The sequence below is a fragment of the Symphalangus syndactylus genome, chromosome 6 (assembly GCF_028878055.3).
Source record: "Symphalangus syndactylus isolate Jambi chromosome 6, NHGRI_mSymSyn1-v2.1_pri, whole genome shotgun sequence".
NCBI lineage: Eukaryota > Metazoa > Chordata > Mammalia > Primates > Hylobatidae > Symphalangus > Symphalangus syndactylus.
The window spans coordinates 107,342,976-107,366,539 of NC_072428.2; the positions used below are offsets into that span (position 1 = coordinate 107,342,976).

The 23,564-nt window shown below is 38.6% G+C and overlaps 1 protein-coding gene across 21 annotated transcripts in view; it reads left to right on the forward strand.

Moving 5' to 3' along the window:
- The window catches only part of ST7 (suppression of tumorigenicity 7), a 280,933-nt gene that overhangs the window by 213,196 nt on the left and 44,173 nt on the right, over positions 1 to 23,564 (forward strand). For all 21 annotated transcript variants that reach the window (XM_055283772.2, XM_063642153.1, XM_055283770.2 and 18 more), the window contains one exon: positions 9,398 to 9,512. In XM_055283772.2, the coding sequence (XP_055139747.1) occupies positions 9,398 to 9,512 (115 nt within the window). The remainder of the gene's footprint in view (positions 1 to 9,397; positions 9,513 to 23,564) is intronic.

A 23,564-nucleotide genomic window follows, 5' to 3' on the forward strand; every position in this document is an offset into this window, starting at 1 on the left:
ACTGCAGCCTCTGTCTCCTGGGTTTAAGCGATTCTCCTGCCTCAGCCTCCCAAGTAGCTGGGATTACAGGCACGTGCCATCACATCCAGCTAATTTTTGTATTTTTAGTAAAGACAGAGTTTCACCATGTTGGCCAGGCTGGTTTCAAACTTCTGACCTCAAATTATCTGCCTGCCTTGGCCTCCCAAAGTGCTAGGATTACAGGTGTGAGCCACTACACCTGGCCCTCATTTTGTTTTCTGACATTTCCACAATATAGCCCATAAACTATACATTGTATTGTTTTGTGTGCATTTTTGGACTTAATTATATCATATCAGATTTTAGAACAGCTATAGTGTACTTATTCACTGAAAACTACTTGATTTTGGTGACTTGTATATGCAGTTGATCTCAGCCTTATGTGTTCATCTTATCTTTCTGACTACTGGGGTTCTAGGTATAATTTGCTCTCATTTTTATGAATTGCCTTTAAGAATAACAATCATTTGCCACTTTTTGTGAGAATAAAAAATTACTGATTATCTTTTATGTGACAGGTAGGGGTCAGTCGTAATGAACTCTGTGTCCTGATGCCTAGCATATAGCAAGGATTTCATATTTGTTAATGTTTACTGAATGAATTATTAATGTTTACTGAATGAATAATCCTTTTAGATAAGGGAAAAAAATAAAACTGCTTGATTTTTGTCCACATTAAGATATCTTAAGTTCTAACCCATTTCTTTTTTCTGCTGAATAGCATTTTGTCATATAAGTATACCCCATTATCTGTTTAGTCCACTATTTATGATGGGATTTTCCTCATCCATAGTGAATATCCACACACAGGGGATATTTGTGGGGATATTCACTACGGATGAGGAAAATCCCATCATAAATAGTGGACTAAACAGATAATGGACTAAACAGTCTCTAGGGGATGTAGCTGGGAGAAGAGGTGCTGGGTTGCACGGTAGGCTTTTTCCATTTTGCTACAGTCTGCCAAACCAGCTGTGTGTAAGAGATGTTATGTTTTTAGAATATAATATCATTATGAAACTTCTTTTATGAAGATATTTTGGCTTTTACATTTTATTCCTATTAACCAGGAGTTGGCACACTAAGGCCTGTGGGCCAGATCTGGTCTCCTACCTGTTTTTGTAATTAAAGTTAACTGTAGTCATCCTACACTGGTATGGAACACTAGAAGTTATTCCTTCCATTGAGCTATAATTTTGTATCTTTTAACAACTCTCTCTCTATCCCTTCCTTCCCCTATCCTTCCCAGCTTCTAGTATCCTCTGTTCTACTTTTTAGTTCCAGGAGCCCAACTTTGTTTTGCTTCTCCATAGGAATGAGAACATGCAGTGATTAACTTTCCGTTCCTGGCTTATTTCACTTAACATAATAGTGTCCTCTAGTTTCATCCATCTTGCTGCAAATGATAGGATTTTATTCTTTTTTATGGCTGGATGATATTTCATTGTGTGTATATGCCACACTTTCCTTGTCCATTCATCTGTTGTTGGACACCTGTGTTGATTCCATGTCTTGGCTATTGTGTATAGTGCTGTAGTAAAGGTGTGGGTGCAGACGTCTCTTCAATATACTAATTTCCATTCCTTTGAATAAATGCCCAGTAGTGGGATTGCTGGATCATATGGTTATTCTATTTGTAGTTTTTTTTGAAGAACCTCCATACTGTTCTCCATAGTGGCTATACTAGTTTACAGTCCTACCAAAAGTGTATAAGAATTGCCTTTTTTCTGCATTCTCGCCAGTGTTTGTTATTATTTATTTATTTATTTTTGGTCTTTTTTACAATAGCCATTCTAACTGGGGGGAGATGATACTACATTGTGGTTTTCATTTGCATTTCTCTGATAATCATGAGGTTGAGCATTTTTTCATAGATTTGTTGGCCATTTGTATGTCTTCTTTTGAGAAGTATCTGTTCACATAATTTGACCATTTTTTAAATTGAATTGTTTATTGTTTTCCTGTTGAGATGTTTGAGATCCTTGTATATTCTAGACATTAATCCAGTCAGAGAAGTAGTTTGCAAATATTTTCTCCTATAGGTTGTCTTTCTTTTAACTCTGTTGTTTCCTTCGCTGTGCAGAAGTTGTGTTTATTTGTAAATAGGACATAATCCTATTTATTTTTGCTTATGTTATCTGTGCTTTTGAGGTCTTATTCATAAAATATTTTCCCAGACCAATGTCCTGAAGCATTTTCCCTATGTTTTCTTCTAGTAGTTTTATAGTCTTGGACCTTACATTGAGGTTTTTGGAAGCAATCTACAGTTTTGCTGCAATCTCTGTCAAAATACCAATGACATTCTTCATAGAAATAGAAAAACAATCCTAAAATTTGTGTGGAACCACAGAAGACCCCAAATAGCCAAAGCAATTCTAAGCAAAAAGTACAAAGCTGGAGGCATCATACTATAAGCTATTGTTACCCAAACTGCGTGGTACCGGCATCACCACAGACACACAAACCGATGGAACAGAATAAAGAAGCCAGAAATTCATCCACATATCTACAGCCAACTGATTTTGACAAAAGTGCCAAGAACCTTTGTCATTGGAGAAAGGACAATCTCTTCAAAAAGTGATGTTGGGGAAACTGGATATTCATATGCAAAAGAATAAAACTAGACCCCCCCACCTCTCACCCTCTATTTTATTATTTTTAGTTTTGTTTTTTGAATTATCTAATATTCAGCTGCATAAATAAGATGATTTCAGAATGTGATAGAAACAATGGAAAATGGTGATATGAGGGGGTGGGTGGTGACATTAGGTAGGGTGGTAGAGAGAGTTTGAGAAGATGCCATATGAGCTAAGACCCAGGAGATGAAGAAACCAAAGCTCAGAGAGGTTAAATAATTTGTGCAAATTCACACAGGTAGTTAATGGCAGAGGTTGGATTTTAATTCAGGAATAACTTTAAATATAGGACTCTTTCCTCTGTAATACAGCTATCTTCTTAAATTCACGTAAACACAGTACAAAGATGATACAATAGCATTGTGTGAGAAGCATAAGCAAAATGGTTTAGTTCTGGACTTGGCAACATAGAAGCTAGGGTTCTGATGTGTTGAAATTTGGACTCAGTGCTGATGACTGGGTTTGAATCATAATCCCAGCACTAACTTGGCTGAATCACTTAAACTTGCAGCCTTTATTGTTTTTTGGTGGGGCGGGGGTGGGAGGGAGCTCATCTGTAAAGTGAGGAGGGTGTTTGGATGATCTCCACGGACTCTTCTGGCTCTCACTTTCTATGATGCTGTGACTTTAGGAGGTGGCATTTGATCTGGGCTTTGGAGGGTGGGGTGATTTTGACAGGCTGCCTTGTAAATGAGAGGAAAAGGTATTCCAGGTGGTGAAAACAGTTTGAGCAGAAACACGGTGGCTAGTAACTGTAGAAAGGATTCTGGGAATGGTGTGTAATAGTCTGGTTTGACAAGGCTAGAATTTAATCCTGCAGAAGACAGGAGAGGCCGGAGGAATCTGGCCTTGAGCTGAGAGAGTGCCTTAAGAGTTATGCTTAGGAGCTGGGAATTGTTTACCTGGAATTGCAGAATTTGAAAGGTTCTTGGTCCTTTCTTTAGTATCCCTATCCCATGACCGGCTTCTCTGTATATAAATAGTTCTGGTGACAGAGACTTCTCTAGACCATCTATTCCATTTTCAGACAGCTCTAAGTATAAGAAAATTCTGAGCATTGAGTCAAAACGTACAGGCTCTACCTATACCTTGTCCAAGGTGTAGATAATGGAAGATTATAAATGATAAAGAACGTGTTTAGGGATATGTAACTCAATGGCCTGAAGTAGAGCTGTGGCAGTAGACATATAATATTATAATATGTACTCCAAAGCAATGGAAATTTAAAGCCTTTAAAAAGTATTCCAGTCATGAAGTGTGTGTTGAGCACCTATGTTAGGTTGGTCACTGACCAACAATACAGCAATAAGGCAAAGTTCCTGCTTTCACATTCTTCTCAGACTCATGGAGAAGATGGACCAGTAGATGATTGTGACAAGGACTCTGGTAGTTCAGGCCAGGAGTACCTAACCAGCAGATGAAGGTAAGAGGTCAGGGGTCAGGGGCCAGGTAAAGATTTCCTGAAAGTTGAGGAGCGGCCAGATTGACCAAGACGGGAGAGCGCTCCAGGGAGCAGGAGCTTGGATAGACACGTGAGTGAACATGGCCTGTTTAAGGAACTGAAAGCTGTTCTATGCCAGATGCGTGGTGTGTGTGAAGTGGCTAGAAGTGAGGCTGGCACAGTAGACAGGGACTTGTCACAAGGGGCTACGTTTGCCATGCTAAGCATTTTAGATTATATCCTGAATTCAGTGAGAAGCCAGTATTCCTAAAAATGGCTGTCCCCCTCCCTAGTTTATAGAATGAATATTAGAACAAATTTTAAAAATTAGAACATATAGAAAATGTGAAGGAAGAAATAAAAATCACCTTTAATATCATCAACTAGAAATAACTGCTGTTAAAATTTTAGTATATTGTGTAATTTAGTATATTGGTATAATTTTAGTGTATTTCTAACCAAGTATGTTTCTATGCATAGGCTCATAAGAAAAGCATGATTTTATTACAAAATATAGTTTGTATCCTGCTTTCTCTAGTGTAATATTGTATGCCAGCATTTCCCAGGCTATGCTGTTGAAAGTTTTTTGAGAACTTAACTTCTAATGACAACATATAATAGCCCAAAAGGTGACTATGGTTTATTATACTTAAATATCTCATAATGGGTTAAGTTTTAAGTTGCTTTTATTTTTTTTTTTTTTACTATTACAAATAATGTTGTGATAAACAGCTTTGTAAATTTGTATTAACATCTGCCTATTTCCTTGGGATAAATCTCGTCATGTCCGTGATTGCCTTTTAAGCAGGAGTGTGATGGACTCACTTGTGTATAAGAGCCTTTATGGGTCAGGCGTGGTGGCTCACGCCTGTAATCCCAGCACTTTGGGAGGCCGAGGCAGGTGGATCACGAGGTCAGGAGATCGAGACCATCCTGGCTAACACGGTGAAACCCCATCTCTACTAAAGATACAAAAAATTAGCCAGGCATGGTGGCGGGCGCCTGTAGTCCCAGCTACTTGGGAGGCTGAGGCAGGAGAATGGCGTGAACCTGGGAGGCAGAGCTTGCAGTGAGCTGAGATTGCACCACTGCACTCCAGACTGGGTGACAGAGTCAGACTCTGTCTCTCAAAAAAAAAATAAAAGCCTTTATGACAGTGTTGAAAGGGTGGATTGGAAAGAGGTGATTGGAGGCAAATGGACAAATGCAGATGCTGTTTGAGCAATTTAGGCAACGTATAAGGGGCATAAGTTACTGGCAGCGTGGTTAGAGAAAAGAGATGGTAATGATTCGTAAGGTGTATGTTTGCATAACAGAGCTTTCATTGAATGTAATGAAAGCTATCAGCATGTTTTAAATATCAACTCTCAGGGGTTGCAGGGCCTCTAAAGTGGCTGTAGGGAGAAGAGGGTGACAAGAGGTTAATGGTTCTTTTCTCTGAAATAGGAAATACCAAGGAGGGAAGAACAGGTTTGAAGGGTTGGCCTGGGAAGGGGGAAATTATCAGCTCAGTATTAGGTGTGTTGCCTTTAAGGACACTCAGGTAAAACTGTCAGGAAGACAGTTGGCAAGAGCAGGATGTTAGGTTGTGGAAGTCATCCCCATGGAGATGCTGATGCTGAGACCCTGGAAATGACAACAGTTCTAGAGATCAGGGTGTTTAAGATAAGAGGATGCGGGACATAACCTGCAAGAAGACTTACTCCTAAGTCAGAGACAAGGGGAAACTAGAAAAGGAGCTGTGAGATTAGTATGAAGAAAACCAGGAGAGAATGCTGTTGAAGAAGCCAAGAGAGGCAAGCGTTTCAAAGAAAAAGCCATCAGACTTTCAAATGATGCAGAGGTCAAACAAGAAAAGGGCGGAGGGTGTCCATGGGAGCAATTTCAGTCACCTGTGAATGGGGACAAGCAGATTCAGATTGTGGGGAGGCAAGCCAGGTTGTAGCGAAGCAGTGTGGAGTAAACAGAGCCAAGGGAGCTGTGGGCTTTTCTCTAAGATAGCTTGTTTGAGGGGCCGGAGAGGGCAACGGAGGCAGCAGAGGGTTCACTTTTTGTTCTTGTTTATATTAAATTAGGAAAGCTAGATTTGCTAATTGTCATATGACTTTGATTACCTCTCCAACATTTGCTTTTTACCATGTTTAAAATCCTTTTATTGGTGATTTGTTTTTGGACGCAGTATACTCTGTCCAAGCTTCAAATGAAAGCACTGCTGTTTAAGCTCCTAGCATCTTACCTTATGTTCTGTTGGAACCGGGTGAGACCTCATGTTTGCGTATGCGGCCTCACTGAGTTTTAGTAAGACTGTTTTTAAGCTTCAGCAACTAATATTTGGAATTGCACTTTTTAAATTATAGAATATGATTTATGTCCTTGAAGTTTGATCATTACCTGAAGAATTGGCTGAAAACAGTAAATGTTTAAATGTTGCAATTTAGAGAATGTCTTTATTGTGTTGCCAAATGCTGAATGACAGAGAGCTTTAATTCTAACTAGCTTTAATTAGAAGGAGAAAAAAAAAATCAAAGAGTAATGTCAACTAGAATCAAAATGAACCAGAACAAGAAATACTTTTATTGGTTACAGAACATCAGCAATGTGTGGTATAGTTCTTATTCACCTCCTTTATCAACAGTGAAAATACTGCAGGCCTCTCTAGGGAAGTTCGGACCATCAGTCTTACTGAACGCATAATCAGTTTAATTGGGTTTTTTTTGTTAGTAATATGATGCTCTTTTGGGCTGCAGAAAATTATTTATTTTAAAGATAGGGTAAATTATTCTTGGCTTTAAAAAACAAAACAATATGGTAAATGTTCCTGTTGAAGGAAGAACTGGATGGTCAATGCAGTGTATTCACTGATTTTTTGCTTAGCAGTGAATTAGCCTGTTTTTGAGTATTATTTCTCTCAGCATAATTACTTTAAAGATGTTGACATCGAAAACAGTTATCACTTTTTTAGAGGTTGTTATGTTATAATAGATAGCAGTTATCCAGGTAGAGGATTAGAGGAGAATATGCCTGTAATTCTGCTCTATAAAGAACCTGGTTACCTTTCTTTTAAGATAAGATTTTACCTTTCTTTTTTTTGAACCTGGTTACCTTTCTTTTAAGATAAGATTTTACCTTTCCTTTTTTTGAACCTGGTTAACTTTCTTTTTTTTTATTTTTTTTATTTTTTTTTATTTTTTATTTTTTTTTTTAAAAAAGGCTGCACTAGCCACACGCATTCTTTTTTTTTTTTTTATTATACTTTAGGTTTTAGGGTACATGTGCACAATGTGCAGATTTGTTACATATGTATCCATGTGCCACGTTGATTTCCCATTAACTCGTCATTTAGGATTAGGTATATCTCCTAATGCTGTCCCTCCCCCCTCCCCCAACCCCACAACAGTCCCCGGAGTGTTCTTTTAAGACAAGATTTTACCTTCTTCTTCTTCTTCTTCTTCTTCTTCTTCTTCTTCTTCTTCTTCTTCTTCTTCTTCCTCTTCCTCTTCCTCTTCCTCTTCCTCTTCCTCTTCCTCTTCTTCTTCTTTCTTTCTTTCTTCTTTCTTCTTTCTTCTTTCTTCTTTCTTCTTTCTTCTTTTTTTTTTTGAGACATAGTCTCACTCTGTTGCCCAGACTGGAATGCAGTGGCATGATCTCAACTCACTGCAACCTCCACCTCCTGGGTTCAAGCGATTCTCCTGCCTTGGCCTCCTAAGTAGCTAGGACTACAGGTGCGTGCCACCATGCCTAATTTTTGTATTTTTAGTAGAGATGGGGCTTTGCCATGTTGGACAGGCTGGTGTCAAACTCCTGACCTCAGGTGATCCACCTGCCTCGGCCTCTCAAATTGCTGTGATTATAGGCATGAGCCACTATCCCTGGCCAGATGTTACCTTTCTTGAAGATAAAAATTTTGCTCTGAAATTCTTGGTCTTTCTTCTTTCTCTTTGCTTCCCAGTGAAGTTCAATATTATATATTTTAACTTCCTTTGGGCCTCTCTTCATACTCATCCAGTCTGGAACCCTTGGACCATTCCTTTAATCATTTGTTCACCATCATAGTCCAGTCTCTTGCTCCTTGAATTTCATTGAACCTAATTCAGTCTGCCCAGGCTCAACCTAGTCATTTGACATCTTGCTAAGTAGTACCTGGGCTGCTGGCCACTGCTAGGTAAAACTTGACAACCATGGCAGTTATAACCTCTAAAATTCATGGTCTCCATTTGTTAGGCCCTCAAGACAGCCTTAGCAATCTTTTTTTTTTTTTTTCCTGAGTAGTTCTCCACTGTGTGGCTGTTTTTCACTTTCACCCTATCTTTAAGCTTCTTCCCTGCCACCTATTCTCTTAGTCTCAGAAGATGATCGTGGCCCCTGTTTTATGTAGGCCACCAGGCAGGAACTCATAAACCTTCCTCTTTACTACCACCCCCATCACTACCTACAAATTTTCTTTTAACCCATGTCACTTTCTAGCTATTTTTCTACTTTTTCTCCTTAACTTTGCCACTAGGCTGCTTGAAAGAGTAGTGCCCCCTTGTTTACCCTTCTACAATCTGGCTTCCATCCAAACTGCTGTTAGCAAAGTTACCAGTGACCTAACTGGTAAAGCCCGTGAGATATTTTTCAGCCTTTACCTTGTTTGGTTTCTCCGTGGAATTTTATCTTTATTGAGCATTTTCTTCAACTTTAATGAAAACCTCTCTTTGAATCTTATCCCACCTTACCAGAAAAAAAAGAGACGCATTTAATGATTTACAAAATAATAATTGATATGAACTCTTATAACCCAATATTAATTATACTTTTAAGAATTGAATTATACTTTTATATAAATACAATTCAGTATTATACTTTAAAAATAAGAAATGCTGTAATCCCAGCACTTTGGGAGGCCGAGGCGGGTGGATCATGAGGTCAGGAGATCAAGACCATCCTGGCTAACATAGTGAAACTCCATCTCTACTAAAAACACAAAAAATTAGCCGGGCATGGTAGCATGTGCCTGTAGTCCCAGCTACTTGGGAGGCTGAGGCAGGAGAATCGCTTGAACCCAGGAGGTGGAGGTTGCAGTGAGCTGAGATCGTGCCACTGCACTCCAGCCTAGGTGACAGAGCAAGACTCCGTCTCAAATAAATAAATAAATAAATGAGAAATACTTATTTCTTAAAATGCTTAACTCTAGTAATCATTTTACTTTGTATATATAGATATCAAAATGTGATATATACAATAAATATATATAATATGTACAATAAAAGTATAAGACATACATAATATACTAATTATTCCTTGGTTTCCTCTGCCCTAGTTAATGAAGGAGTTCCCCCTTCTGAGTATGTTCAATATCCATGAAAACCTTTTAGAAGCCCTTCTGGAACTACAAGCATATGCTGATGTTCAGGCAGTCTTAGCAAAGTATGATGGTAAGTCCTTGGGTATTTTTATTTACTTGACTATTCCTCTTTTGATGTATTTTCCCTTATTAGATTGGAAGGGTCATTTTAAATAGCACAGCACTTTTGTAACCACACTCTTATAGAATTTTCACCTACAGTTTTATGATGGTGTTTGGTACGATCTTAGAATTTCATGGTTAGCAAGGGCCAGAAATGTGACATGGCATGTGTCTCGTTCCTCTCCTTCCCTCCCTACAGGCTCCTCTCGTGCTCTCCCTATCAGGCAGTTATGTCTACTCTGCTCTATTACCTCTGTGGTCAGGAATCACCCAGAACCTCACAGGCAGTACCTATCCTGTAGGGGCAGCACTGACTGTTAGAGCTCTTGCTATAACTCCCCATCAGTTCACTGTGACCACCGCCTATTGGTCACATTGACCCTTTGGAGCAATGTAGAACAGCTAGTATCCCTTGCACATGTGACAATACAGTAAATATTGGAAGATGAAATCATGTCCCCTTCATCCCACCTCTTCTCATTAGCAGCAGAATATCCCAATTTCTTTAAATGGCAGGCTTTGAAGTCCCTTTGCCATTCTGTTTACTTGCTCATGAACTTATTCCATTTTGCCTGTTCCTAAGAAACCAGAAAAATAAGCTGGCACATCCTAGATATTTTAAAACTCTAATGCTTATATTGTCATTATCCATGAATTCATTATTTGATTAATTGGACAAAAATTGTCCACATAATTACCTGCCATGACATAGTTACTAAAATATCTGCAGAGCTTCATACTATTCTGCCTCATTTCAGTAACCATCTTCCTAAAGTGTTTGCTTGTAAAATGGATGTAAGTAATGATTACTTATTATATAATCATTTTTTGCTTTATGAAATAGTTTTTCTTTAGTAAGCGTCTTCAGTGCATTTAAAGAATTATTCAGATTACAAAACATATAGAGCAAACTATACCATTTGGGTTTTTTTTTTTTTTTTTAAGAGATAGGGCCTTCCTGTCTGTCACCCCAGATGGAGTATAGTGGTATGATCATAGTTCACTATAACCTTGAACTTCTGGGTTCTACCATCCTCCCACTTCAGCCTCCCAAGTAACTAGGACTATAGGAGTGTGCCATCATGCTTGGCTAATTTTTAAATTTTTTTTTGTAGAGACTGGTTATCGTTATGTTACCCAGGCTGGTCTCAAACTCCTGTGAACTTCCCACCTTGGCCCCCCAAGGCACTGGGAGTACAGGCGTGAGCCACCACACCTGGCCATTGGGTCTTATTTTTGACACATTTCTTCATAAGGAATCTCTGAAATGGGTGAGAGTTATCTCCTATAGTTGAGAGAACTCAGGCATTATGAGACTGTTTTTGTTTTTGTTTCATTTTCTTCAAATTCTTGCTCAAATTTATGGAAACGAAAAGCCTTCAGCCAGTGATGGCATCATTTTGCCTGTGCAGATATAAGTACCCTGTGTAACAAGATATATGCTACCTAGTGTGGAACTGATTTTAGAAACAGAGAAAAGTACTTGTGGAGCACTTTTAAGTAAACAAAATAAAGACTGTTTGGCTTTCATGTCAGCTCACTTGTATTCTCTATTTATATGCTAAAATCTTACTCATGGTTCAGCTAAACAGTGGTCCAAGCTTAGGGGTCTAAACTATTGGGCTGCCTTGTAGGCAAAAATCCTCGTACCTTGACATTCTTTTAGTACCAAAGGAATTCAGTCCCATGGCCATGGGTTCAGGTGGCAGTGCACTTTTCCAAATTCCACTCTGTAGCTATCAATGCCATAGCAATCCCTAATGCTGTCCTGTACTCAATCTGATATATCAAGCCTTCAGAAATAAAACTTTAATCAGTAGAGCCTTTGGGATGGCAAGCCTCTTAAGGCTTCTTTCATGAAGATCTCCGTTTGTTACAGAAATCATCAGCCTTATGTTATAAGACTGATTGTAAAATAAAGAAATGGAACTCTCCATTGTCTCTAACTATCCCATTGCACAGCCTCTGTTCCACAACATTCAGAAACTGATTTATTAGATTCTGATAACATATGTTCACATTATTTGTTACAACAGCCCGTCCCACCCTCCAATGAAACTTGGCTCACACTTTGAAAAATTCTTTTGTTGCAAATGGACAAACTCACCATACCAAGGCCCTTGTGTTGAGCTTTGTTTATGTTGTGTACCTGGCAACAGAGATGATGTTCTTGTTCATTATTCATGGAAAAAGAGCCTCATTAGTGGCAGGACACATATTGTTGCTGAGATGCCTCGTTAGGGGTTTTGAGTTCAGCAGTTGTCAATAGAGTACAGATGACCTAACACCGACTGAATTCTGAAGGGAGTTTTGGTGCTGACTTGGCTCAGGCCTGTATCATTTACAGTAGAAATATAATGAAGTGGCTGCTGAAGTTACTGTTCTTGAGGGTTGAGCTGCAGCCACTGAAGACTGTGGAAAAACATGCCTCTTGTTTCTCACCCCATATCATGAAACGGGTTCTTTCAAGTTTATCCCTGCTGCTTTTCCTGGAGACGTCTACTGAGCTGCTGGTTCCTTATCTGGCCCTGGGCGAGGAAGTGGGCGCTTTAGGGGTCTTAGAGTACAGACAGCTTTTAGGGTGTCCTGATCTTCACCCTGGTTCAGATGTCTAATCCATGAGATGCTGGAGACAGCACTTAGAATCCCAGCCCCTTCATCCCTCTCTGTAGAGCCACACCCAAAGCAGCAGGATTATATGTCCTTTTTACTAATTGGAATGCTCTGGTTGAGTAGCCATTTTTTGGATTGTTTTTGGGTACAGCAATCCTTCTTTATTACATTTGCTAGGTGGCTGAATTTTTTAAGTAGTATGCTGGGAACACAATGGGATTAGTTCTGCTTTTCTGACCTTTGCAAAAAGATTTAGAAAAATGGCAAGGCACTGGGGGCCAGGGATGGGGGTGGTGAAGAACATATTTTGGGGGAAAGAAGGGAGGCAAAATGTATTCCCCTTGTCTCATTGTTCTTCACTACCTTAAAAAAAGTTTGGCTTTGAGTTTGGAAATCAGTAACAATCATATACTCCTGTGTCCCCACAAAGATGACCAGTTAATTGGACATATATCCATGTAGTCTGCAGTCTGATTTTGATTTTTGCCATTGAGATAACTTCTAATGTTTTATTATTCCAGGTATTAGTCTAAAATACTGTATTGCTATCCTCAGGATTTTTCATACTCGTATTTTCAATTTGTAGATCAACATTATAGGTGGGCAGTTTTATTCCAGGTGGCTGATCCTGGTTCTATAATGTTCTTTGCACAGTGACTAAAATAGCAGCAACAGCTAGCATTTATTGAGTTCTTGTACCAGTATCAGACATGATTCAAACCACAAGGATATTTGATAGATACTATTGTTAGCCCCATTTTGCAGATATAGTAACTGGTACAAAAAGAAGGTAATTGCTCACAGGAAGAGCCTATAATATCAAAGTAAAGCCATGTAGATGTGATGTTATGAGAGAAAAGTGATCAACTGAGAACAACTTCATTAAATATGATGTGAATTCTACAAGTAAAGGAAAGCCAGGATAAAAACCAAGGTGGTCTCACTCCAGACCCATGCTTTTAACCACCATACTTACACTCTTTCTGCTGTTGGTAGTATTTATTTAAATTGTTTTTATTAATAACATTGTTCTTGTTGTTGTTATTAGCCACAATTTATTGAGAACCTACCACGTGCCAAGCATGTTATTAGCTTAGCATTAGCTTTACCCTCACAATAACCCTGCAAGGAGGCAGTTATTCCATTTTAGCAGATGCAGAAACTGAGGCTTTGTGAGATTAAATAACTTACAAGACCACATTCTTAGAAAACTGCAGAGCTGGGATTCAAATCCAGATCCAGCTGGCTCTAAATCCCATGTGTTTTCCATAAACGTAAGCCTTCCAAAAGTGATGTGCTGGGCCTCTCTCGCTCCTCTTACAAAGGCATGACTTAGGTGGGCTGAAGCCATGGTGCAGAATTTCAGTAATGCCTCATTGTCTTGTAAGATTCCTTTCTAATCATTCTTTAAGAACTGAGTGTATCTATATTTGCTTGTCTTTCTGAAACTGTCTTCAAAATATGGCTTTCCATCTTCAATCAACTTGTATCCGATTTTTTTAATCACAAAGGGGATTTGATGTAAGGTGTTCATTTAATTTGGGATTTATCTTTTTCTTCAGTCATACATTTGCTGTAAAGACAGCAATGTTTTCAAGATCATTAAGTCATGAGAACCTTCTTTTAGAAGCCATTGCAAAAGTTCTTACAAGCTTTGGATTGCCTTTCAAAGAAGTTTATAGGCCACCTAGGTTGAAAACTTAAGTCCCAAAGATTAGGGTGGGAATGTGGAAAAGAATTCATGTGTTTCTTATTCGTTGTCATTTGTGCATTTCAATTTTAGGAGAATCTCATAGAGCAAGCAAACGCAGGTCTGAGCGCTATAAGGTACCTTTGGGAGCATCTAGTTCTGCCTGTCTCTAGTTAGTGATCCTTGGGGATACCAGAAGGCAGTCATGGGTGGTGGGGAAGAGGTGGATCAGGTCCCAGCTCTGCCTTTCACCAACTAAGGGAGCTTGAGCAAATTACTTAACATTCCAAGCCTTGGTTTCTTTCTCTGGAAATGAGATCGAGGCTTAGAAAGGCTAAGTAACTTGCCCAAGATCACACAGCGGGTAATTTGTTGTGAGGATTAAAGTAGTTTAATCTATGTTAAGTGTTAAGAACAGCGTGGGACACACAGTAAGAGTTCAGATATTATTCGCTATTATAAAAAGCCAAAAGTGTCACTCCTAAACTTCACCACTATTCTTCATTAGTCTTGTTCAAATGGAAAACCATATATAAAATGTCACAATGAGAGAATAAGAGCCCAGTCTTATGCTCTGCAAACAGACAATGTTATGACATGTTATTAAAATTAATTATGGATCTAATAGGACATATAGATATTTGATAAGAACTAAAATTCTCAGTTTTATCTAAACTTTTGGAAAGCTGAAAAAAGAAATGCCAGGGATTTTTACTCCTGATCAAAGGAAAAATTACTTCTTTGGATTCATAGCAACTTCAGCCTCTGAACAGTTTGTCCTAATGGAAATACAGATCTAAGCGCTTTTGGATATTTACTCCATTAAGTCATTTAGTGATTGCCCTAAATTTGGGGCAGAATCTTCTCTTGTTCTTCCCTTCTTTCTCAAAAGAACTAGGGACAGCTGGTCTTTCTTACAGTCACAAAAGTTATATAAATGCAACCACTATATCAAGATCATTTTTACTGATGCCATCAAGCCCATCCTTAATTAGTATTATTATCTGCCATCTGGTAATTTGCAGAGGGTATACTTTTCAGAAGAGGACATGTTTCTAACTTTGGAGGAAATACTTTCATCTCAGTAGATTGAAAACAGAAGTTCTAAGGAAAGTCATTAGGAAATCACGCTATGTTGAGACTATTCAGAGAAAAAGCCTTTTGCTGATACTGTTTTGCAGAGTCAGCATGTAGTTATAACTAAAAATTTCGTAAACCTTGCTCATTGCCCAAGGCCTTATAACTAGCACAAGTTATTCAGCTATCATCGTAGTTCCTTTGAAATGGTTACTGGATATCCTGTCTTTTGGTTAGGCTGTTTTCCATTTATGTTTGAGGAATAAGTAAAAATAGGAAGGATGTGAGATGTCTGGAGGTCCAATGAGTAAAATCTGTATTTGTCAAACACTTCAAGTGTCAGTCTGTCCATACTTCCAAAACAGTACTTTTCAGTTAAGTATATAAATGTGAATTTTGATGCCGCAGGCACAAGCAGCCTCTGAAAATACCCACCACAAAATTGGGCTGCATATTAGAAAGAAGATTTGGTATGCTGTCGGTTTCTAGTGACAGACTATAAACCTAGTCCAGCTCCTTTCCCTGGGCTTGCTGTTACGGAAAAGATCATGGATACCAGGCAAGTGCTCAAAGAGAGTCCTTGTGTAAAAGATGGGCGAATGAACTACATCGGTGCTTCAAAGAAGAAAACAATTATCAGCACTGATACTATGGCTGTGGCTTCATGCCTGTAAGCACAAGTCACTGAGAAATGGTGGTCCTGCATAGCTTTGCACTGGATGCTCTACAGATTTGGACACCAAGAGGTAGATCTGCCAAGAGGACTAGGCCTTTGAGGTTACTTTAGAACAAATGATAGACTGTCAGGGATGAACTATATATTGCAGTGAGCAAAAATTCTGATAATAGATGTCATTTCAGTGAGGGCTATATGCATGACAAACTTCTGTCTCTGATGATGGAAGACCTTTGGTGAATGCATACATCTGTAATTCACATAGCTGGCACATGCACAAACCCTCCAAATTTATGTTGGGTTTGGTAATCCTTATTGCCCAGTTATCATAATTTACCAAGGTAACATCCCTCCCCAGCCAGCCATTACCATCAGGGAAACTGCTTTGTTTGGCTTCAGGGCACCAGCCACAGAAGGGCCCTCTGACACAGAACTTCTGGGGTAATCCAGTCCAAAAGTTGGAAATAAATAAAGTTGGCTTTGTAGCGTAAGAAGAATTTTTCTGGGTGTAGTTGAATGCATAGCGCTTGTCCTTCCCCCTGCCCAAAATTACTAAGGTCATGTAGAACTTCCCAATTGGATCATTGAACTCCCAGGTGGCACATCTTTTTGAGATTCTTGTATATCAATCGCTTTTACTTCTTGTGAAATTTTTCCCTTTAGTTGGAAGGGGACCTCGGATTGGCTTTTTGAAGGTGGGGCAAAAATACCTCATACTGCCTGGAATCAACAATAATAAAAATTTAAGGAAGAATCCTATATGTCTATTGTTTTCTTTGCATCATATCATAAATGAGTAAATTGAGAAATTAATCATTTAATGGGACAGTAAGAACACATCACAATCCACAAACAGGTTATGAAGGAGAAATGGACTGCTTTTTAAATTTGTTTTCCATTTTTGTTTGTTTGGTTCATGCTTCCAAGAACATCTGTGAAGGCCAAATGTGTTGGATTATAGGAGCTTCAAGTGTATCTGGTAGAAATGATATCAATTTGTTGCCTGACCAAGAAAAGGGATTCTTGGTACTTCATAATTTTAAAGGATAACAGAGAGTAAAAAGGTTAATTTTTTTTAAATTATTTCAGCAAGGATCTATCAAGTCCTTATTATGTTGAAGTACAAACTTTTAGGTACTTTAGATTCAGAGATAAATATAACCTATTTTCTGTCACCAAGAAGTTTTCAGTCTAGTGGAGAAAGATGTTAAAAAACAAAAACACAAAAAAACAGGCGAAGCAAGATGAATCAGTACTCAGTGAGTCTGTTTGAAACAAGCTGTGGCAAGTGCAGAGAAAGAAAGCCTTTGCGAGCAAGCTTGTGCCCCCCCTTTCATCTCAACCCCTGTGTACTAGGGTAGTCATTGGGAACATCTGTGGCCAGTGAGCAAACTGATATATAAGATCCCACTACGACATAGTGTTCTCATTTGTGAGATGGTTTGGGATTTATATATCTACTTGTTGCCACCTTTGAAAAAATTTTAGATTCACAGATATGTGATTTAACCCTCAATTGACCTATCTTATGCATAAGAATAGTGATGATCCTTTTAAAACTATGTCTTGATTGTTATTATTGGGAGATGAACAAAAGGATATCAGGTCAAAAAGTTATCATGGAAAACTGTTCTATCCTGTCTAAAGTTTTGCACCATAAGTTTTCCAAGGCCCATCTAATGGACAGTTTTACTCATAATTACAGACATTTCTTCCAAAATTATTGAATTAAAGTTTGGCTATTATGCACCACTTATGACTTTTGAAAATTCAAGAGTCATTCTCCCTAAGATGACCTTTTGTTTCAGCAGCATCATTCCAATAACGGGTCCTTAAGGAGTCAGAAGAGGTGTGGTTTTCCTTGTTTTTTTCTACTTCAACCTTGTCTCAGTTTTTACTTTATTGTTTTTTTCATCCTGCCCCATAATTTCATTCCACTGCTGTTTCAAATAGACATCGAGATTAGAGCACCAATACAATTTCAAACTCTGCTGGAACTCTGTAAGCAAAGATAAATGCAGTACACATGTTGAGAAATAACAAGTTTCTGATTCCCTGTTAGAACGTACAACACTGATCAATTTTGGCTTCTAGGAGCTAAATTGGATGTAAATGTTTGCAAAACGAAGGAAGCTAATATCAAGATATTTGAGATGTTAGTACATTAATTTAGGATTTTATTCCGCAAACACTGAGCACCAACTATATTTCAGACATTGTTTTTTGTTGTGGGTACAAAGTGATGAAGAAGCACAGCTTTTACTCCTGAATTACACCATGTACATAGGACAGGGAAATAAGAGAACAGACAATTGCTGTTAAGTATAAAGATTGTGATACACTTTAGCCCAAGATGGAAGGGGTACTGCGTGCAGCGAGGAGGAGTGAGAGGAGACTTCCTCTTGGAGGTGGTGTCTGAACTGGACAGTAAAGGTGCTTGAGGCAAGGAAAGCATATGGAAAGGTGCAGAGGCACAATTGGCATGGCTTATTTGGAGAATTGTCTGTATCCCTTAGAGCGGAGGGATGAGGAGAGATGCAGTGAAGGGCAGAAGATGCCTTGGGTGAGTTAGCTGGGGTTGGTGGGGGTAGGGGGACTGGATTAAAATCCAAGCTTGGATTTTATTTTATGGGCCCTGGAGAGGCCTGGAGGCAATTTCAGGAAGGGCTTCAGTCCAGCCCAGAGTGAAGGGGGCGGCACAATACATTCACACTGTGCCCCTTTTTGAGTGGAGGTACTTGAGAGATCACAGTGGGAAAGCACTCAGGTATGGAAGAGTGGAGTGGCCACTGCAGCGGGCTGGCGGGGTGACCTCCGACACTGTAGTGGAGCACGTTCTCTCCTGGAGGGAGACATTTGTGAGGTTTTCTGAACATTGGTGTAAAAGAGTTAGAATTTGGTTTTTCTTTCTTAAGCAACAAATGGGAATCCTAGTGCAGAAACTTTTGTCTCCTGGGTGGGAAAACTTCTTATTTTAAACTATAACCACTTTATTTCATTTGCTCTCGGGTAATCTCTTAACTACAGGAAACTGAGCCCTATGTAAACCCACCATAACCCACAGATAATCTTTCAAGGGAGCATAACTAAGGCTGAAGAGCCTGTCAGGACCCATGTAGCCCATCAGTGCCTACCTACTTCTGCTGAGTTGTTAACAATGACATGAGGAGAAAAAATGTGGAAGAGGGGAACAGGTGGCGTGTCCAGCTGTACTTTCTATAAAGGCTGTGAATTTGAAGATAGTAGAGGACATGATGCGAATGCCTGTATAAATCTCACTTGCTAAAATCAAACCATCTGAAAAATTCCTGCCTTGTTGATACTTCAGTTACTACTAAAGTAGACAAAGCATGAGAATAATACCATGGATTTAATTCTTACCAAAAAGGAAGAAGCTTAAGAGAAGGAGACCATGTTATCCTGTAGCTACAGTTAAAAAAAAAAAAAAAAAAAAAGGAATATTAGGCACAGGTGTACCTTGAATCTGAAACAAACAAAAGTAACAAAAAGTGAAAGCCATGCTCTTTTTTGTTGTTTTTGTTTTGAGACAGGGTATAGCTCTGTCGTGTAGGCTGGAGTGCAGTGACATGATCGCAGCTCACTGCAGTCTCAACTTCCCATGCTCAAGTGATCCTCCCACCTCAGCCTCCCAAGTAGCTGGGACTACAGGTGTGAACCACTATGCTTGGCCAATTTTTTCTATTTTTTGTAGAGATGAGGTCTCACTATGTCGCCTAGGTTGGTCTTGAATTCCTGGGCTCAAGTGATCCTCTTGCCTTGGCCTCCCAAAGTGCTGGGATTACAGGTGTGAGCCACCATGCCCAGCCTTTTATTTGTTTATTTTAATGCAGGGGAAAGATAAATATGAAACCACAAATGGAATTTCAATTAATATAACTTACTTTGTGCTGAGACTATTTGGCATAGGAGATACAGAGAGTTTTTTTAAAACTGGAAAATGGTTCGTGAAGGATGGAAGACTAAAAGTTGAAATTGCAATTAGTCCCAGTGGGTAAAAGTGTAAGGAAATATAAATGATTAAAATGTACGAAAAGATCAGAATGACAGATAGCTAAATAAGTATGTGCAAGTCAGGTATAAACTTATAAGCAGGTTTTCAGGGTAGCTAAAGACAAGAGGAAGCAAAAGTCTCCCACATTACAGGATTTAATGTATGACTCTGTTGTCCAAACAAAACAGTGAAGAATGATGATAGAGAAAGTAAAAGCAGGTATCACACTAACATTATGGGATAGTGACAAGGATGTGGTATTGCAGGTTCAGTTCTGCCACTCATTTGTTGGGTGGCTCCTAAGAAAATCGTTTAACTTTGCTGGGCCCATATTTCTCAACTATAAAAGAAAAAGATTTTGGGAGGTTGACCTTGGCAGTCCTGTACTGTTGTTCAGTTTTTCGTCTGTATCATGCGGTAGTACTGGTTTGAGCAGAAAATATTGTATTAATACATTGCTGAGGTACAATTATTCATTCCTATTTTATATTTTCCTTTAGTATTTTTTACTTTTTAAAAGAATGTATCAAGTCAATCCCAAGCAAATTCTAGAAATGATTATGTGGTTTTTGACCACAGGAAAAAAGGTGGTGATTGGGGATCTAACAATAGATTTATTAAGAAAATTGTGTCAAATACAGATGAGATAGTGGATATGAAAATACTGGTAGTCTATACAATAGTATTTAAATGTTTATCTTATTAGTGTAAATGGCCCTTTTCCTTTGTGTTTCTGAAATAGGAGAACACCATAAATGTGTTTACATCTTTATTTAAACAAAGCGTTTGGTAGTATTTTAAATGCTGTCCTTTCAGGTACCGTGGAGCAATATGGATATAATACCTAATTAATAAGTGGTTGCAGACATATCATTGCAGGCTGTTGCAAATTGAGGGTGATCTCTAGAATCCTATTCCTAGATTCTCTTGGTGGTATTGCCATGGCCAGTATTTCTAAAAATCAGATCGTGGAAACACATAGCACAGTTTAAAATCATGTGCTCAGATTTGTTCTAGATTTGTGATATTGGCATATTTCTTAACCATTCTATGCTTCATTTTCCCCATCTATAAAACAGGGCTAACAGTCCTACCTCATAGGACTGCTCTGAGGATTAAATAGGATAATGTATATAACTGATTAACACCAGTGCCTGGAAGTTAGCCTTTAGTAAGTGTTAGCAGTCATTTTGATGATGATAGTGGTCATTTGGGGAAGAAGATATGGAGGGAGCAAAGCTGTGTGTGGTAGCTTGAATCAGAAAAATGACTAATAGGCTGGAATGATGTGCTGAAACTATTAAGATTTAATGGCTCAGATTTAATTTTAAGATTTAATGGAATCAGATGTGAAATCCTGCCTATAGGTTTTTATTTTTATTTTTTAATGTTCATGGCTTACATGAAAGGGAGAAAAGACCTGACTTTAGCTGAAGTCTATTTGAATAGAATTGGAGGTGGGGGGTGTTGTTGACCACACAATCATAGGAACAAACAAAGAGTCCCAGCTGCTCAACCCCAGGGCCGTTCTAGCTGGTATTCAGAGACGTGGAGTGGCACAGCTCCTCAGACTGCACGTTTTCCCTGAGCTCTCTACTGGTCAGTTTGGGGAATTTAGAGGATTGTTTTCATTTCTAATTCTCATATTTTGAAATCACATGTGGCCAGGTAACAGAAATAGATGAGAAGTTCTGAAGAATATGTCAGTTGAGGAACTGGAGGTATTTATCCTATAGAAGATTGCTATAGAAGAGCTATGTTAACCATCTTAATGCTTGAAAGACTGACGAACAATAATCAGATTCTGTTTTCTTAGGAAGGTGTAAGTGATTTTTAGATAAGGATTTGTAGAGAGAATGGAGTGGGGCAGAATGATAAGAGGCAAGTAAAATGTTATGGAGATCAGACTGGTAAGATAAGATATCTTGAGGTGACCACAAGATTTTAGTTTTTTGTTTTTTTTTTTTAATTTTTTATTGGCTAGGTGCGGTGGCTCATGCCTGTAATCCCAGCATTTTGGGAGGCCAAGGTGGGCGGAACACTTGAGGTCATGAGTTCGAGAACAGCTTGGCCAACATGGTGAAACCCTGTCTCTACTAAAAATACAAAAATTAGCCAGGCGTGGTGGTGTGCACCTATAGTCTCAGCTACTTGGGAGGCTGAGGCACAAGAATTGCTTGAACCTGGGAGATGGAGGTTGTAGTGAGGGAGATTATGCTACTGCACTCCAGCCTGGGTGACAGAGCAAAACTCTGTCTAAAAAAAAAATTATATATATATAATTGAGGCATTAATTACATATAGTTACATGTACAACTCTTAAGTGCAGAGGGATGATTTTTCACTTATGTATATACCCATGTGACTGCTACCCAGAATGAAACAGAACTTCCTGAAATCTCAGAAGGTTGCCTCATACTCCCTTCCAGCCAATAACTGCCCTCCAGCCCAGCAGTAACCACTTTCCTTACCTTTAACACAATATATTAGTTTTGCAAACTTCATGCAACCACTTTGGAACACTGTTTCCAAGAAAGTTAAACAGACATCTATCTTCAGATCCAGCAACCCGATTTTTAGTTACATATCCCTGAGAAATGAGTTTTCTTACACTTACACAAAAATGGTCACAGCAGCTTTCTTCATAATAGTCCAAAGTGGGAAAACAATTCAAATGTCCTTTAGCAAGAGAATAGATAAACATGTGGTGTATCCACACAATGAAATATTACTCAGCAATGAAAAAGAATGAATGACTGACACATGCTACAACATGGATGAATCTCAAAAACAATGTGCTGAGTGAAAGGAACCAGACAGAAATGAGTACAAAAATGAGTCTGATTCAATTTGTGTGAAGTTCAGGATTATAACTTTTAATGAAAGGCTTTCATGACAATTTGATTTTGCATGCCTAAGATGTTTGGGGAAATTTCTTCTCCTTTCAGAAAAACATTTCTATAAAACATAAGATGGCAAAGAGGCAGAAGAAAAATTAATGCCAGCAGTTCAGCTTTGCCTAAGTGAGAAACATTTACTTAGCATTCCTTGTTTCTGCAGTGAGTAATGGAATTATGTGATATCTCACTATTTCCTTTCCTTTTGTTTGCTCTTTGGATTCTAACTCGTAAGAGGTAATAATGTAGCTAAATGCCACTTAGAAAAGTCAGAAGGGCACTGCAGAGTCAGTGTGTTCATACAAAAACTAACTTAGAATGATTTTGAGTTGCTTCCTCAAAATAAAATTTCTGAATAAATTACAGGCAATATTGGAAAGCGGATGATTTGTTCTTATTGCCGCCATTTCAATCACTACTGGTAGCCACTCTATTCATCTTATCATTTTATCCATTTCCGTAGTGATAAAAGCATGAAGTCATAGCAGGCAGACAGAACTGTACAGAACAGATTAGTGATCACCAGGGGACATGTATGAGGAAGGACAGGGAGGGTACAAATATAAAGGGGTTCCTCTGTGGTAATGGAACAGTTCTATATCTTGGTATGTTTACATGAATCTAGTTATGGGATGAAATTGGATAGACATGCACACTTGATTTTATGTAAAAAATGGTGAAAATGAACAAGGTCTGTAGTGTACCTAATAGTACTCTAGCAATGTCAATTTCTTGTTTTTTGATATTATACTACAGTTATATAAAATATCACCATTGGGAGAAGCTGAGTGAAACATTTACAAGACTGTGTGCTATTTTTATAAATTTCTGGAAACCTCTAATTAATGTCAAAATATTAAGTTTAAAAATTATAATAGGCAACAATAACCAAGCCTCACTCTTTTTTGTGGGGTGAGGTGGGAATGAAAGAGGAGGTGCTCATGGGGCAGGCAGCCTAAATACTTTCTCCTAGAGGGTAGTATTTATGGTTCTTCTTAATGGTGAGCCAAAACATCAGTTCCTGCCTCTTGTTTAGATGTTACGCAGTTATTAGA